General features: G+C 42.8%; 1 protein-coding gene across 1 annotated transcript in view; it reads right to left on the reverse strand.

Moving 5' to 3' along the window:
* Window positions 1-19,027, reverse strand: part of LOC126985194 (uncharacterized) — a 175,892-nt gene that overhangs the window by 115,179 nt on the left and 41,686 nt on the right. Inside the window, exon 5 of the mRNA XM_050839750.1 lies at window positions 11,182-11,312. Coding sequence (XP_050695707.1) covers window positions 11,182-11,312 — 131 coding nt within the window. The remainder of the gene's footprint in view (window positions 1-11,181; window positions 11,313-19,027) is intronic.

The raw sequence follows: 19,027 nt of genomic DNA on the forward strand, positions 1-19,027 counted from the left end.
ACCCCGGGCTTGGTTCTGCGGGCGGGCGCAGCCTCTGCACCACCCCGGCCATCCCCAAAACAAAAAAAGGGGCTAGGGGGCCCTTCCTCCTTCGAGGTGCAGGGGTCCGGTAGTCTTTGCCCTGCACCCGTCACTGATGGCAGGCTCTCCGAATGCGAATGCATCGTGGAAGCTTGCCGCGCGGTCGGACCCCCCAGCAAGGTCGGATCGGGGTCGAGGCTCGCGCCCCGACCCCGACCTCTACTTTTTAATTTGTTTTTTTGGCTGGGATAATGTTTTTTTTTTTTGTCGGGGAAAGGGGTGCAAACCCTTCCCCCTAACCAGCCCATATCAGGGGCTGGACTGACTGCTCACCATAGGGCAGGGACGCAAGACCCCTGGGAGGATTAATCCCCCGGCTACCCAACACATCGCTAAATTGAAAGGTATGCAATGTAGGGCAACAAAGATGATCTCTTCCTTGCTCAACAAACCTTGCGACTAAAGGCACTCATTCCTTCAGCTGTTCTCTCTTGAAAAGCTTCACCTCCGTGGAAAACTGATAGAAAGTTTCAAAATACTCAATGGTTTTACGAAAGTGGACAAATCCAAATTGTTTTTGATCTATGACACGTTCCGAACGAGAAATAATGGCACAAATCTTAAGTGTCAACAAAAAAATTCAGACTGTACCACTTTTTTTTCACCAACGTTTTAGCGCGGGAATGGAATAAACTCACACATTCATTGGTTCAGTGCCGTAAAATTAACATCTAAATACAAGCTCGACCACCACTTCCTTTAAGCTGAAATTCACTAAGGTCGAAATGCAAAGAATTGGTAGTATTAAATTTAATTTTGATTCACTAAGGTGGACAAACCACCTAGTCTTGACCATGGAGTCTGTGTGGTCTGAATATCTATGCAAATCAATGTAAATCAAATAACACTGAGTGATCAACGTTACTGAAATTCTTTAGGTACTTGAAGACCTGAATCATATCCCTTGTAAGCATCTATTTTCCAAGTGAAAAGAGATTGAGTCGTCTGAGTCGTTTTCATACGGCAGGGCCCTCAAAGTTGGAATCATTTTCGTAGCGCGTTGTCGAATTCTCTCAAATAATTCAATGTCTTCACTTCATACTCGAAGTGAGGTCTTACCATTGGGTTATAGGATAGCATTATTTCCGGTGTCTTACACTCAAAGTTCCTCTCTATAAACTCGAGCATAGTGTTGGCATTGTTATGTGAAAAAAAATCATTGATTTAAATCAAAATTTATATTATTTGCTTTTATTTTGATTTATTTTATTTATTATTTTATATATTATTTATATATATTATTTATATATTATTTTATATTGATTTAAATCTTGATCTTATTGCTGAGCAACAATATAGAATGGAGAAATAAACAAAGAAAAACTCTAACTTTTATACAAATATTTTCCGTCAAATTCACATTTTTTTTTCTGAACTGATTAGGTCATTATATATATATATATATATATATATATATATATATATATATATATATATATATATATATATATATATATATATATATATATATATATATATATATATATATATATATATATATATATATATATATATATATATATATATATATATATATATATATATATATATATATATATATATATATATCTTCCGTCAGCCACACTTGGTCTGTCTAGTGTCCTGGAGCAGAACGAGACACTGACCGCCTTTCTGACGGTATCTTGCTGAGTCAGAGTGACGGTTTCAAAAGTATTTCACAACATGAACCACTTGTTCTTTTATGTTGCCAATTTCAAAATCATGAGCCAATACATTTAGAATGTGTGTAGGGTAACCATGGGTTAGCAACTTCAGTTCATTTGCTTGTTGTAACTGTTTTCTCATCTTGTTGACAATGGCTGCATTAGATGCTTAAGTCTGACCTCATATAGCAAGTTTTTCACCCCTTGGATATTTTTTTTATGCCTCCATGGTCTAGTGGTTAGCATGCCTTGCCACGAATCCGCGGCCCTGGGTGTGAATCCCGACTTGGGCAGTCAGCGTGCTGCCACCCAGCTGCTCATCCTCCCTTTCGGGCTGGTCGATAATTGAGTACCTGAGGAAACCTGGGGAAGGTACACTGTCGTAACCCGGATGTCATGCTGACCCTGTCCTGGGGTGATGGGTTCTTCCCACCAATGGCTCAAGGGCCAGTACCACGGAGATGAGCACTGCGGCCACGCTCAGCTGTAGCGTATACCCCCATCTTTACTCTTTTGGTTGGTCCCAGCCAATTGGTGGCGCAGGCAACCGTTTTATAGTGCCGCCATCTTGCTTAGCTACCCCCCCGAGCTTTACTTGGTCCTCTTTAGAGAGTTTCGCTGGAGTCCGGTTGATGCGCAATCATGAGGAAAGCATGTGGGTAGTCTTGGGCCCCTCCAAACACCCAAATGAACTAAAGAACAGCTATTAAAAGGGACAAAAAACACCAAATATAGGAAGTGGTAGTAAAGGAAATATTTGAAATATATACCCCTATTTTTCAATGAATCACTTCACATACATATATGGATCATCCACAGCCTTTTCTGATACTGTCATTTGAAGCTGCATTCGTCTTTCTTTCTGCAATTTCAGTCAGGACATGTTCAAAACATGACATGATCTGATTATACTGTTAACAGACTAGAGAGAGTTGTGGTGTGGTGCTGGCCAGTGGCTGGCTAGCTACGGCTGGCCAGTCTTAGGATTGGCTCAAACAGCCAGCCAGGTTACTTATGATGATGGAATATGATACAAGAATACTCCAACAAGTGTTTGAAACTATTGTAGAGAATATAGAGGTTGGCATTCATTTAATTATTTTCATTAATAAATAAAAAAAAATCGATTTAAATAAAAAAAATCTGATTTAAATAAAAAAAATCCAATTTTTTTTAAATAAAAAAAATCAACAACCCTGCTTTGCATTGATCAACGTTGAATGACATTTGTCACTTTTCAGATGACTTTTCAGGATGATCTGGTCAGGAGGAGGAGGAAAACATGGAAACATTAAATGACAGGCAACAGAAAGCCTTTTGGCTTATTACGAAGTTGCCTGCTGTAGAGCCGCGATCTGCCTGAAAGTCACTTGCTGCCTGCAGAGCAGTTCAAAGCATTTCGGTCGTTTCTAGTTCTTGAGTTGGTCTGTAGCTCAAAGAGCTTGGAGTGGTCGATGTTACTGAAGTTCTTTAAGTACTTGAAGGTCTGTATCATATCCCACTTTAGGCGTCTCTTTTCCAGCGTGAAGAGGTTGAGTCGCCTGAGTCGTTTTTCATACGGCAGGGCTCTCAAGGGTGGAATCATCTTCGTAGCGCGTCGCTGGATTCTTTCTAATAATTCAATGTCTTTTCTGTAATTAGGGGACCAGAATTGTACCGCATACTCGAGGTGAGGTCTTACCATTGAGTTATATAAGGATAACATTACTTCCGGCGTCTTGCATTCGAAGTTTCTTGATATAAACCAGAGCATAGTATTGGCTTTGTTATATGTTTTTTTTAGTGTTTTGCGTGTTTCAGGTTACTGCTGATTGTGACTCCAAGATTCGATTCCTCCTGCAATACCTACAGAGGATTTCCACGCATGTTGTATGTATGGTTACTGTTTCTGAAACCAAAGTGCAAGACTTTGCATTTATCAACGTTGAATGACATTTGCCAATTTTCGGACCACTGGATGATTTGGTCAAGGTTCTTTTGGATGACTTCACAGTCGGCAGTCTCGAGGGCCTTTCCGCCTTCCTTAATGTTGTCGGCAAACTTTGAGATTTCAATCCCGCTTCCAAGTCACTGATGTATAAGATAAAGAGAATGGATCCCAGCACCGACCCCTGGGGTACCCCATTAGTGACTGGCAGCCACTCAGAAGCCTGGCCGTTAAGTAAAACTCACTGTTTTCTGTTGGTGAGCCAATTTTTTTTCCATGCAGTCAGGTTTCTTAATCCTATATCCGCTGACTTTATTTTTTTAAGGAGTCGCTCGTGCGGCACCTTGTCGAAGGCTTTCTGGAAGGCCAGGTATATGACATCGCTTGGGACGTGATTATCCCTGTTATCGTATATACCTTGGAAGAAGTCCAGTAGATTCGTTAAGCAAGAACGCTTATTTCGGAAACCGTGCTGCGTGCCAGAAATTATATCATTTTTTTCTAGGAAGTTGACAAGTTTGTCGCTAATAATCTTCTCGAGGATTTTGTCTGCCACCGATGTTAAGCTTATAGGCCTGTAGTTTATGGCAACGTTCTTATCTCCTTTTTTTTGTAAATCGGGGTTACGTTCGCCATTTTCCAGTCGTTGGGTACTTTGTTCAGTTGTAGCGACCGGTTAAATATGCTTGTGAGGGGCTGCAGTATTTGCTGTTTCAGTTCTTTCAACAACCGCGGTGACAAGTTGTCATGTCCCGTTGACTTAATCGTGTCGAGCTTGTCCAAGTACTTTTTCATGTCTTGGGCGGATATTGTGTCAATTTCCAGGGGCATAATCCCCTTCGGAGAAACGGGGCCTTCGGGTATAGTTTCTTTGTCTTCGATCGTAAATACGGACGCAAAGTTACTGTTTAGGATTCTGGCCATGTGTTTACTGTCTTAAGAACATAAGAACATAAGAACGTTGGAGTCTGCAAGAGGCCGGTAGGCCTATACAAGGCAGCTCCTTTGACCCTAAGCTTCCGTGTATCTAACCCCACCTAATATCGCTGTCCATGAATTTGTCTAATCTATTTTTGAATGTGACAATTGTATTGGCACTCACCACATGACTGCTAAGCCTATTCCACTCATCCATAACCCTGTTAGTAAACCAATTTTTGCCAATGTCCCTGTTGAATCTGAATTTATCCAGTTTAAACCCATTACTTCGTGTCCTACCCGGTTCTCTTACCAACAAAACCTTATGAATATCTCCCTTATTAAAGCCCTTCATCCCTTTATAAACCTCGATGATGTCTCCACGCACCCTTCGCCTTTCTAGAGGATGCAAGTTTAACTGTTTGAGTCTTTCCTCGTATGGAAAGTTTCTCAACCCCTGAATCATCTTAGTCATCCTCCTCTGCACTGATTCTAACATTTTGATTTCCATTCTATAGTAAGGTGACCAGAACTGAACCGTATAGTCAAGATGAGGTCTAACTAATGCTAAATATAGTTTGAGGAAGACTTCGGCGCTTCTGTTGCTTACGCTCCTTGAAATAAATCCCAGTACCGTATTTGCTCGATTTCTAGCTTGAATGCATTGTGCCCTTGGACGGAGATCAGAGCTCACTAAGACCCCTAAATCTCTCTCGCACCTAGACCTGCTAATGAGAGTGTCATTTAAGCAATAGTTGTGAGAGGGGTTGTTCCTACCTACACTCAGAATACTGCACTTCCCTACATTGAACTCCATCTGCCATTTATCCGCCCAGTCATACAATCTGTTTAGTTCATCCTGGAGAATACTAGCGTCCTGATCCGACTCAATTACTCTACCGATCTTGGTATCATCTGCAAACTTACTGACATCACTACTAATTCCTGTATCTAAGTCATTGATATAAATAATAAACAAAAGTGGACCTAATACCGAACCTTGTGGGACCCCACTCGTAACACATCCCCAGTCAGATCTTTTACCATTGATTTGCACTCTTTGCTTCCTATTGCTAAGCCACGCCTTGGCCCAGTTAAAAACTTTACCCTCTACTCTGTGAGCCTGTAATTTAAGCAACAGTCGTTGGTGAGGAACTTTGTCAAACGCTTTACTAAAATCAAGATAGATTACATCATAATTTTTATCTCTGTCTCAAAGACTGTTGTAGAAGGACCAGAGATTGGTGAGGCATGACCTACCTTTCGTGAACCCATGCTGCGAGTCGTGAATTAAGCTGTGCTTCTCTAGATGCTCCCGAATGTTCCTGGCTATTATGGACTCCAGCATCTTGCCTATAACCGATGTTAAGCTAATTGGGCGATAGTTTGAAGCAGCTGACCTGTCCTCCTTTTTGAAAATCGGCGTCACATTAGCTACTTTCCATAGGCTGGGCTCATAACCAGTATTTACCGACATCATAAAGATGTCGGTTAGTGGGTCACTGAGTACATCACCTAATTCCTTTAATACCCTCGGAAATATCCCGTCAGGACCTGGCGACTTATTCTTCTTAAGCTTGTCTGTCTCATCCTGAGCTATTTGTCTGGTAATGATTATATCCCTCAATTTATCGCCATCCCCGCCCTCGTACACCTGAACCCTTTCCGGAATAGTCGTTCGATCCTCTTGTGTGAATACTGAAAGGAAGTAGTCGTTCAACAATGTGCTCATATTTTCGTAATTTTCTACTAGCTCCCCTGTGTTTGTTTTCAGCGGTCTAATTTTCTCCCGTGTTTTTGTTCTATACATCTGAAAGAAGGCTTTAGGATTACTTTTCGCCTCATTTGCTACTTTAGTCTCATAATTCCTTTTTGCTATCCTGGTGTTCTTTTTCACTAATCTAGACAGTTCGACATACCGGCCCCTGAGATGTGTTTCACCATTCTTTATTTTCTGATAAATTCCCTTCTTTAACCTTATCTCGTGTTTTAGTCCACGAGTCATCCATTTAGGGTCATTGTTTTCTTTTCTAAGTGTTCGCTGTGGTATATGCTGTCCTTGCCCCTCTACTATTACTCTAACTAAATTATTGTAAGACATTTCTACCTGGTTCTCCTGGCTCTCTAACCCACAGTTCTGGACCTCATGAATCCCTAAATTATCCCATTTTACCCCTTCAAGATGTCTTCGAAGCCCCTCGTAGTTTGCTCTTCTAAAATCTGGCACTAACACTGGGTTTGGTTCGCGGGTTACAGCCCAGTCTAAGCTAAAACGAACCGTTCTGTGGTCACTATTTCCTAACTCTCCGCCCACCTCCAACTCACGTAGCAAGTTCCCATTATTGGTTAGGACTAAGTCTAATATGTTATCTCCTCTGGTAGGCTCAGTAACTACCTGCTTAAGGAAATTATCTTGTATAACTTCAAGAAAGTCCTCGGCTTCCAGGTCACCCACTAGATCTTCCCAGTCTATATTCCTATAATTAAAGTCCCCCATTACGCAGACATTTCTACTCATACTCGCCCTGCCAATCTCCTGTAGTAATATACTCGTGTCCTGCCTGTTAAGGTTAGGTGGCCTGCACATAACTCCTAGAGTTAGTTTTTCTTTCCCTTTGTAAACGTCCACCCAAACTGATTCTGAATCCATGTTAGTTTTGATTGAATTGTTAACTAAACATTTAAGTGAATCTTTAACATATAGCGCAACTCCACCTCCCTTTCTGTCTTTGTGAAACATCTGATAACCCGTTATTTCAAACTCCGATCTAAAATTTCTATTGGCAGTGTCTATCCATGTCTCAGTGATCGCTATTATGTCAAAAATTTCTGAATAAGATTCACCCCTTAGTAAGTCTATTTTATTTCTGAGGCTCCTGCTGTTAGTATAGAAGATTCTTAGCCCGCCCTCTGTTACTCCCCTATAATTACTTCTAAGTTGCCTGGTTGTATTATGAGCTAGATGTCCTCTCTCATTACTCCTCGCCTATACTAAAAAATCCCTCAGGGTACCAAGTGCTCGCTCAAGGGAGTCTGAGAGAGCCTCAACACCCTTGAACGTCAAGTGTATCCCGTCACGGGCGTAGAAGGCGTCGTTGCCAAAGATGAGGTCCCAATTGTTGACGAACAGCCACCCATTGCGCTCACAGTGCTCAGGAAGTCTGCTGTTCACTGCTATCGCCCTGGACAGCCATCCATCGCCAACGCCCCTCCTTGGCAGGACGCCACACACTACTGGTGACCCACCACCATCTCTTATCCTACCTGTCCTGGGTTAAGGATCCGGTCTCGTCCTTCAATGGGCCATTGTTGATTTTAACTTTTTTTTTTTTTGTTCTGATGTACGTGAAAACTTATTTAGGATTGGTCTTGACTTCGCGCGCTATTTGTTTCTCGTGGTTGCGTTTACTAGTCCAAATGAGAGTTCTACGAGCTCTGAGGCTATTTTGGTACTGTACACGGGCTCCGGCCGTATCATTTCCTCTTATAGATTATAATTCCTCTTTTTTGCGTTTTTTTTTTTTTTTTTTTACAGCTAAGGAGACAGCTCAAGGGCGCAAAGAAAAGAAAGAAAAAAAAAGGCCCGCTACTCACTGCTCCCGAACAGAGGCTAAAGGAGTGTCCAAAATCAGTGGTCAATTTCGGTTGGAGAGGTGTCCTGATACCCTCCTCTTGAAAGAGTTCAAGTCGTAGGCAGGAGGAAATACAGATGAAGGAAGATTGTTCCAGAGTTTACCAGCGTGAGGAATGAAAGAGTGTAGATGCTGGTTAACTCTTGCATAAGGGGTTTGGACAGTATAGGGATGAGCATGAGTAGAAAGTCGTGTGCAGCGGGGCCGTGGAAGGAGTGGAGGCATGCAGTTAGCAAGTTCAGAAGAGCAGTGAGCATGAAAATATCGATAGAAGATAGAAAGAGAGGCAACATGGCGGCGGAATTTGAGAGGTAGAAGACTATCAGTATGAGGAGGAGAGCTGATGAGACGAAGAGCCTTTGATTCCACTCTGTCAAGGAGAGCTGTGTGAGTGGACCCCCCCCCCCCCCACACACACACATACACATGAGATGCATACTCCATACGAGGGCGGACAAGGGCCCTGTAAATGGACAGCAACTGTGCGGAGGAGAAGAACTGGCGGAGACGGTACAGAACGCCCGGCCTCGAGGAAGCTGATTTAGTAAGAGATGAGATATGAAGTTTCCAGTTGAAATTTTGAGTTAAGGATAGACCGAGGATGTTTAGTGTTGAGGAAGGTGATAGCTGAGTGTTGTCAAAGAATAGGGGATAGTTGTTTGGAAGACTGTGTCGAGTGGATAGGTGGAGAAACTGTGTTTTTGAGGCGTTGAAGGACACCAGGTTCCTCTTGCCCCAATCGGAAATAATAGTAAGGGCTAAGGCTAAGCGTTCTGTTGCCTCCAGCCTTGAAATCATCGACGTAGGAATGGATAGGACAGTTCGTTTTGGAAAGAATATCATCAATGAACAACAGAAAGAGAGTGGGAGATAGGACAGAACCCTGTGGGACACCACTGTTAATAGGTTTAGGGGAAGAACAGTGACCGTCTACCACAGCAGAAATAGAACGGTCAGAAAGGAAACTGGAGATAAAGGTACAGAGAGAAGGATAGAAACCATAGGAGGGTAGTTTGGAAAGCAAAGATTTGTGCCAGACCCTGTCAAAAGCTTTTGATATGTCCAGCGCAATAGCAAAGGTTTCACCGAAACGGCTAAGAGAGGATGACCAAGAGTCAGTTAGGAGGGCAAGGAGATCACCAGTAGAACGCCCCTTGAGGAACCCATACTGGCCATCAGATAGAAGGTCAAAAGTGGAAAGGTGCTTTTGAATCTTTCGGTTAAGGATTGATTCAAAAGCTTTAGATAGACAAGAAAGTAAAGTTATAGGACGGTAGTTTGAGGGATTGGAACGGTCACCCTTCTTAGGCACAGACTGTATGAAGGCATACTTCCAGCAGGAAGGAAAGGTAGATGTTGACGGGCAGAGGCGAAAGAGTTTGACCAGGCAGGGTGACAGCACGGAGGCACAGTTTTTAAGGACAATAGGAGGCACTCCATCAGTTCCATAAGCCTTCTGAGGATTGAGGCCAGAGAGGGCATAGAAAACATCATTTTGAATAATCTTTATAACAGGCATAAAAGAGTCAGAGGGGGGATGAGTAGGAGGAATATGCCCAGAATCGTCCAGAGTGGAGTTTTTAGAAAAAAGTTTGAGAGAAGAGTTCAGCCTTAGAGATAGATGAGACGGCAGTGTTGCCGTCAGGACTGAGGAGTGGAGAGAAAGATGAAGAAGTGAAGTTGGAGGAGATGTTTCTGGCTAGATGCCAGAAGTCACGGGAAGAGTAAGAGAAAGCAAGGTTTTGGCATTTTCTATTATTGAAAGAGTTTTTGGTTTGTCGGAGATTAGATTTGGCACGATTCCGGGCAGAAATGTAAAGTTCATAATTAGCATTAGTTTGAAGGCTCTGCCTTTTTGATCTCTATGGTCATCCACGGTCGGTCCACCGCAACATTTACTCGTCTGGATTTCATATGAACTGTCGTCTTTTCTACATCCAGAAGCTTGTCCCTGAAGACGGTCCACGAGTTTTCGATTGTACTGACGTTGAGATTGTCGTTGATGTGATCCCACGCAGCAGGATGATGATAATGATGATGATGATGATGACGATGATGATGAGTATGAGAAGGAGGAGGAGGAGGAGGAGGAGGAGGAGGAAGAGAAGGAGGAGGAGGAGAACATAAGAACATAAGAACATAGGGAATCTACAAGAGGCTGGTTAGCCTGTACAAGGCAGGAGGAGGAGGAGGAGGAATACATAGGAATACATAGGAAGAACAGACACCAGAAGACCTGTCGGTCTATGGCGAGGGTGTCTGTTTACTGCCGCTACTACTAGTAAACTACGTGTGGTAGGACAGGATAGAATAGATGAAGGCTCCTCATCTCACAATGACCGAGGAGGAGGAGGAGGAGGAGGAGGAGGAAAGGGAAAAGTATGGAAAAATGTAGAAAGAAAACGAAAAAGAAAAAGAATAAATGGCCAGAACGACAACACGAATGATGCGACAACACGAATGATGATGGTGATGATAATGATGATGATGATGATGGCAATAATGATGGTAATAATAATAATAATAATAATAATAATAATAATAATAATAATAATAATAATAATAATAATAATAATAATAATAATAATAATAATAATAATAATAATAATAATAATAATAATAATAATAATAATAATAATAATAATAATAATAATAATAATAATAATAATAATAATAATAATCATAATCATAATAATAATAATAATAATAATAATAATAATCATAATAATAATAATAATAATAATAATAATAATAATAATAATAATAATAATAATAATAATAATAATAATCATAATAATAATCATAATAATAATAATAATAATAATAATAATAATGATAATCATAATAATAATAATAATAATAATAATAATAATAATAATAATAATAATAATAATGATCACAATAAAAACAGTGACATTCCTTTCCCTCCCCCTTCGCCACACACTCCCCTCCTCAGTACCTTGTGTTGCGGCCCAAGTGCAGGGAACAGTTTCCTCGGGAGGCACGCCGAGGAGTCACCGTCCGTGTAAGTGAGGCAGACCAACACACGCCACTCTCGGGCAGCCACTCTACCCCCACGCATCGCTTCCTCTGGGGAGGAAAGGAGTGGAGTAACAGGACGATCGGCTAAAGAGAGAAGCAAAATTAGAGAGCCAGGAAGGAAATGAAAATGCAAAAAGGAGGAAGGCAGGGTGGAAAGTAAGTCAAATATATGAAGTGCCATCAAACTAAGTTAGGAAGGGACCTTAGTCAATCAGAAACGAAGGAAAGAAGAAAGGAAGGAAGAAGGAAGAGAGGAGGGGAGGAAGGAAGACAGAAAGGAAAAAAAAAAAGCATGGAGTCATCAAAACGTTGAACACATGAGTAGCGAACAAAACGCCTGGGAATTTATATGTTGCTGTTTGCCTTAATCAAATCGTCAGGCAGCTCAATGACCTGCATAACATATAAAAGCACACGTTGTACGTACGTGTTAGGAAGTTAATTTACTCCTGACGCAGTAAAGTAAATACATATCAATGCGATTCTTAAAGGAGTTAATAGTTTTCGCACCAACCACTGCATTGTCAGATTGATCCAGGAGCGGATGAGTGTATGGCATTGTCGGTATCAATGCTGGAGGACAAAGATTCGAATCTTTTAAATGGCTTGTGCTCCCTGTCTTATTGTATGGCTGTGAGACATGGACACTGAATAGTGACTTGGAGAGCCGTGTCGATGCCCTTGGTACCTTGGCAATGACCGTGTCGAACCAGCGACTACATCATGAAACTGAATCTAGGCCTGTTATCAGCTTAGTCAGTAAACACCAACTCCGACTATAATTATGAGCACGTGGCACGCTTCCCGGACGTCGATCCTGCTCATAGGATTGTTTCTGTGCAAGACAACCCAGAGTGGGGGAGACCAAGGGGACGGCCACGTAACTCATGGATGGGGCAAACTGATAAATCCTGCCGAGAGGTGCTTGACGTATACACGGAGTGGGCTGGCTCTGGGTGACCGTCGGAGGGGGAAGAGGCGAGTGAGTGAAGCGACGCGCTCCCTGCGGGTATGCTACACGTTTGTTGTTTAGTTATAGTAAGAAGTGCAGATTTGGATCAATTTCGATCATCAATATTTATGATTTTATTGTTAGTAGATGGAAAGTTCAAGTACTTTTTGTGAGCTGCCTCTCCACCTTCGATAAAGCGAGAATGATCGTGATTGCTCCAGGGACCCACAGCATGAGAAACACAAAACTACGAGGAATATACTTATAGACACTATGATCTCTGTAATGCACTGAACACACACAAAGAGGTTGCTTTCTAGGGCTGGGCAAGAACCGACTCTTTAAACATCGGTTGGATTTTCACAATAATAATAATAATAATAATAATAATAATAATAATAATAATAATAATAATAATAATAATAATAATAATAATAATAATAATAATAATAATAATAATAGTAACAATAATAATAACATCATAATTTTATCAATATTATTATTATGATTATCATTATTGTTATTTTTTTATTATTATTATAATCATCAACATGTTATCATCATCATCATTTTTGTATCATTAATATCATTAGTATCCCAGGCAGCACGGTAAGTAATTATGGCTGCTTTAAACCTCCTAATTGGGGGTCATTAGCGTGTACCTGTGAAAAATTGATCTTCTTAGCCGCGTATTCAGGTAAGAAGCTGTTGACAATGCTCTCTCTCTCTCTCTCTCTCTCTCTCTCTCTCTCTCTCTCTCTCTCTCTCTCTCTCTCTCTCTCTCTCTCTCTCTCTCTCTCTCTCTCTCTCTCTCTCTCTCTCTCTCTCTCTCTCTAAACCACAAAAACGAAAAAAAATGGAGCCGTTGACAGCTAGGCAGAGAGAGAGAGAGAGAGAGAGAGAGAGAGAGAATCACACCACACACACACACACACACACACACACACACACACACACACACACACACACACACGAGAGTTGAAGGAGGAACCCTTTATGTGAGTGGTGGGGAGGGCACAGAGGGAGGTAAGAAACAGAGACAAAGAGGAAAAGGCGGAAGGAAAGCAAAGAAAGGAAAGAACAGAGAGAGGGAAAGGGGAGGGATAGGACAAGAGATTTAGAGAGACAGATGAAAAACAGTGAAATACTTAAAAAAAATAAAAGAAAGAAAGAAAAGGGAAGGAGGAAAGAGAGAAGCTGAAAGGCCGGAAAGGGGAGAGAATGGGAGTAAGGGTGAGAAGAGCAGGGGGAGGGAGGAAGGGAGGGAGGGAGAGAGGGAGAGACAGGAAAATCGGTAAAGAAGGAGAGTAAACAGAATGGAGAGACAAGGCCAAGGAAAGTCCCTCCATCATCCCACCTGTACACTCTCCTCTCTCTCTCTCTCTCTCTCTCTCTCTCTCTCTCTCTCTCTCTCTCTCTCTCTCTCTCTCTCTCTCTCTCTCTCTCTCTCTCTCTCTCTCTCTCTCTCTCTCTCTCTCTCTCTCTATCTCTCTCTCTCTCTCTCTCTCTCTCTCTCTCTCTCTCTCTCTCTCTCTCTCTCTCTCTCTCTCTCTCTCTGTCTCTCTCTCTCTCTCTCTCTCTCTCTCTCTCTCTCTCTCTCTCTCTCTCTCTCTCTCTCTCTCTCTCTCTCTCTCTCTCTCTCTCTCTCTCTCTCTCACACACACACACACACACACACACACACACATACGCGCGCGCACACTGCTTCCTCCTCCTCCTCCTCCTCCTCCTCCTTAAGTGTGAGCCCAAGGAATGATCAGTAGAGACAACAGGATACAAGAGGTGGCTTTATGACGTCACCAGGAGAGCCCTGAGGTTAGAGGAGAATTCACAAGAAAGCAAGTGAATATATAAGTTGAATAAATGCTCATAAAGGTCCTTGTCAATATATAAGTGATAAACATCTATGATAAGGAGAAATACGCTGTGATACGAAATTATATTCTTTATGCACAAAACTTCTTACTCATGCCCATATCTTTTCTGTCCCAACTGCTTTAGTATCTTCATCTTTATCTCTATCACAAGTAAATTCTGGAGTAGCCTTATCTTTGTCTGCTATACGAGACCTTTCAATCGAACCTATCGCTATACTGCATGACTATCTTCCATTATTTACAGTAGAGGAAGCAGCTCCAGGGCAAAAATAGAACAGCAAGAAAAGCTCGCTAGGCGCTGCTCCTGTACGGAAAATATAACAATAGTCCAAAAGAGTTTCTGACGGAGTAATGTTTTGATGCTCCCTTCCTGAAAGAGATCATGCCGTAGGCAGGAGGAAACACAGACGTGGGAAGGCTGTTCCAGAGTTTACCAGCGAATGGAATGAAAGAATGAAGACGATGCTTAACTCTTGCAGAGGGGATATGGATAACATAGTGATGAGCAGGAGTAAAATGTCGTGTGCAGCGGGTCGTGTTCGGCTTATGCAGGAGCTATACCGTTCATTAATTATATTTGCAGTCGGCAGAGGCTATAAAGAAAACGGAAAATTTCGAAATCTCCATTTCTAAGCAAATATATTTTTCAACTACTTCTAAATAAATTTTAAATACACGTTAGACTTAATTCTATAAAGAAAACTATCTGATTTTTTTGGATAATTTCTTTTTCAAGATAAATAGTGACAATATAAGTCCCACAGAACTTGTCAACGCTGTGTTTGCGACGTTGACAAATGGAGTGACCCGAGGTTAGGCCGGATCACCACCCCACCATAGAGGCTTGCGGCTTTGCTGACGGTCGGAGGACTGCGGGAGCCACACCTAAAGTGCCTTTCTAAAATGCATGGACTATAGCCAGTGCCATCACTCTTTCATCACTTCCACCGGTAATCTCTGAAAACATTCTTCATCATTCAGTTACGTTTATTCCTTCCTGTGATAGAGAGGTAGACAGAGAGATGGACAGGTAGGTAAGTAGGCAGGTACGTATGTCGGCACTAAGGTAGGTAAATAGATGTGTTTATAGTTACACAGACATACCTCCGAAGAGAATAGAAGGATAGAAAGAGATAAATAGAATGATAACTGTGTCTAAAGTATGTGTACGTTTTGAGAAACCAATCATTAGGGCAATGAAATCAGAATTCTTGAAACGTCTGTGAAGAACTATGACTTTTTTTCTTTTTCTGCCCCGTGGCTTCATTTCTTCCTACTTTTTTATCTTTTCTTTCACCTTTCATCGCCTCGTTCTCTTTTCTTCTTTCCTACTTTCCTTTTTATTTTTTGCTATTTTCCTTCTCCCTCATTTCTTCTCTATATGCATGAACAAGCTCTCTCTTTCTTCTTTACCTCAGCTTCTTCTTTTCTTCTTGTTATTGTTATTTTTTCTACTTCTTTTTCAACTCCTCATTCTTCTTTTTTTCTTCATTTTCTTCTCCTCCAGAGAGAAACTGTCTCTAGAGAATCCCAACAAATGACGCTGCCTACCTTCACCATTTTTCTCCTCCTCCTCCTCCTCCTCCTTCTCCTCCTCCTCCTCCTCCTCCTCCTCCTCCTTCTCCTCCTCCTCCTCTTCCTCCTCCTCTGCTTCTTCCTCTTCTCCTTCTTCTTCTTCTTCTTCCTCCTCTTCAGCTTCCACCTACGCTGCCCGCACGTCCATCTCCCCGTCCCCCTCGTCCTCCTCCTACTCTTCCTCCTCCTCCTCCTCCTCCTCCTCATCATCATCATCATCATCATCATCATCATCATCATCATCATCATCTTCTGCTTCTTCTCCTTCTTCTTCTTCTTCATTCTCTTCACCTCCCTCCTCCTCCTCCTCCTATTCCTCCTCCCCCTCCTCCTCCTCCTCCTCCTCCTCCTCCTCCTCCTCCTCCTCCTCCTCCTCCTCCTCCTCCTCCTCCTCCTCCTCCTCCTCCTCCTCCTCCTCCTCCTCCCCCTCCTCCTCCTCCTCCTCCTCCTCCTCCTCCTCCTCCTCCTCCTCCTCCTCCTCCTCCTCCTTCCTCCTCCTCCCTCCCTCCTCCTCCTCCTCCTCCTCCTCCTCCTCCTCCTCCTCCTTCTCCTTCCTTGATTACAGGCGTAGACGGAAGATAATCCTCCCAGCCGTCTCCTGTGAAGACGGATCACACTTCTCCGGATCAAGGGTCAACAACAAGGTTAACATAAAACTGGTGGGTGACAGCATTGTTAGAGAACAACTGACTGAGTTCTGTGGACGAAGCATCAAGAACAGGAGACGCTACTGTATTCCTGGTGCAAAATTACAAGATATAGAAGAAGCGGCAGACCTCGTCTCAGACCGCACGGAACAGGACACACTCTTTGTTTTGCACGCTGGCACGAACAACGTTCAAACAACGCGCACAGAGGAAATTTTAGCCGACTACCGACGAGTAATCCGCCGCTACAAGGAGAAGTCACGCCACATCATTGTCTCCGGGATTCTTCCGAGAATCAACGCCTTCACAGGCTTCCACAGAAAGGCGTCAAACATCAACATCAGACTGAAGCACCTCTGTCAGGACGAGGAAGTTTCGTTCGCAAATGTGTGGGATCATTTCTATGATAACCCCGACCTTTTCCGTCCTGACGGTCTTCACCTCAATGCAATTGGCTCAGCACTGCTTGGTAGGCTGCTGAACGAGGAGGTACTTTTGTACTAAAAAAACTCCGAACGCGGGAGGGGCACCAAAGTATCGTAAACAGCCAACCAGTAGAGACCGCCCATCATACACCAACGCCCCCAACAGAAAACACACGCAGACACCGGACTACTGTGCCTCAAAGCACTGAAGTGAAGAAGGACATTTCTGTCCTTTACACCAACGCGCGGAGCTTAACACCCAAACGGGATGAGTTACTTGCCTACGTTGACGTAGAAAGTCCGGACGTGATTGCCATCACCGAAACGTGGGCCACCTCTGACCACTTAATGACCGAATTCTCAATTCCGGGATACGAGAGCTTCTACAAAAACAGACTTCACAAGAAAGGAGGAGGTGTTATCTGTTACGTCAAGAACAAATACCCTGCCGTGGAAATAAACAAAGAAGACTCTGAGAAATATGACACTGTATATGTTGAACTGGAGACTAGCAAGCACAACAAAATAACGATTGGAACCGTTTACAGATCTCCAAAGCAAAAAGCAGCGGACGACGAAGCGCTGTACGAAGAAATCCACACTGCAACACAAAACAAACAATCAGTCATTATCGGGGAATTTAACTGTGCCAACATTGACTGGACCGCGATGATTGGAGATCGGGAGGGTAACAGATTGCTCGAAATGTTAGAAGACACTTTTCTTACTCAGATTGTTACCCAACCGACGAGGGAAAATAACTTATTAGACCTAGTACTCGTGAGTGATTCAGATCTCACACGTGAACGTCAAGTCGGCGAAAAACTGGATGGTTGCGACCATCACCTAATTCGCCTAAAGATCAGAACAGACCATGAACTCACCGAAAACACGTTCAAGATTCCAGACTACAAAAAAGCCAATTTTAATTTCGCTCGTGAGCTGCTAACGCAGACAATTTGGGAACCCATGACCTATACTCCTGTGGACGGAGCGTGGAATGGCTTCAAGAACAAACTCCTGGAAGTAGAGAGAACAACTTTTTCCATGAAGACAAGGAGAACAAATAATGCCACAAGCCCACCATGGATGACTACTCAGGTTCGACGGGCGATTAATTTAAAGAAGAGAAAATACAACTTGCTCAAGGAAAACGGCACTGACGAGGCACGCGAACAGTACCATCAAAGCCTCAGAGCTTGCAGAACACTCACTCGCCAGCGTAAACGCGACTATGAAAAGCAAATTGCACGCGAAGCCAAGTCCGACCCGAAAAAGTTCTTCACGTATATAAGAACCAAAAAGAAGACAAAAAGCAATATCGGTCCCTTAAAAGATGAAAGTGACGTACTAACACAGGACGGTAGACAAATGGTCGAAATCCTAAATAGAAACTTCGCGTCTGTGTTCACGGTCGAGAATACCCAGTCCGTACCCGAGAGCCCTTCCCCACCGATGGGAATCACTCCCCTAGAAATTGGCACAATCGACGAACGGGATGTGAAAAAGTACCTAGACAAACTCGAGACAAACAAATTCACCGGACCCGACGACTTGTCACCCAGGCTGCTCAAGGAACTCAAGCAGCAAATCCTCAAACCACTCACCACCATCTACAATTTGTCACTACAACAACACAAAGTCCCAAAAGACTGGAAACAAGCGAATGTAACTCCGATCTACAAAAAGGGAGACAAAAGTGTGGCCCTAAACTACAGACCAATCAGCCTGACCTCTGTGGCGGGAAAAATCCTCGAGAAGATCATCAGAGACAAACTCGTTAGGTTCCTTGAAGACAACATCATTTCCGATGCTCAGCACGGTTTCAGGAACAAGCGCTCATGCTTAACCAATTTATTGGACTTCTTCCAAGGTATCTATGAAAACTGGGATAATCATATCCCCAGCGATGTTATATATCTAGACTTTCAGAAAGCCTTTGACAAAGTGCCACACGAAAGACTCCTCAAGAAACTCAAGTCGGCGGGATTAGGCGGCAATCTGACAGCGTGGATCAAGGACTGGCTCACTGGAAGAAAACAACGAGTTGTACTCAACGGACAGGCCTCCGAGTGGCTTCCGGTCACAAGTGGAATGTCACAGGGGTCAGTGCTGGGACCCATACTTTTCATCATATATATCAACGACCTGGAACTAGGATTGAAATGCAATCTTTCAAAATTTGCCGACGACACAAAGGTGGGTGGGAAGGCCCTCACAACGGCAGACTGCGAAATTATCCAGAGAGACCTGGACCAGATCACTCGGTGGTCAGAAAAATGGCAGA

This window comes from Eriocheir sinensis, chromosome 59, assembly GCF_024679095.1.
Source record: "Eriocheir sinensis breed Jianghai 21 chromosome 59, ASM2467909v1, whole genome shotgun sequence".
NCBI lineage: Eukaryota > Metazoa > Arthropoda > Malacostraca > Decapoda > Varunidae > Eriocheir > Eriocheir sinensis.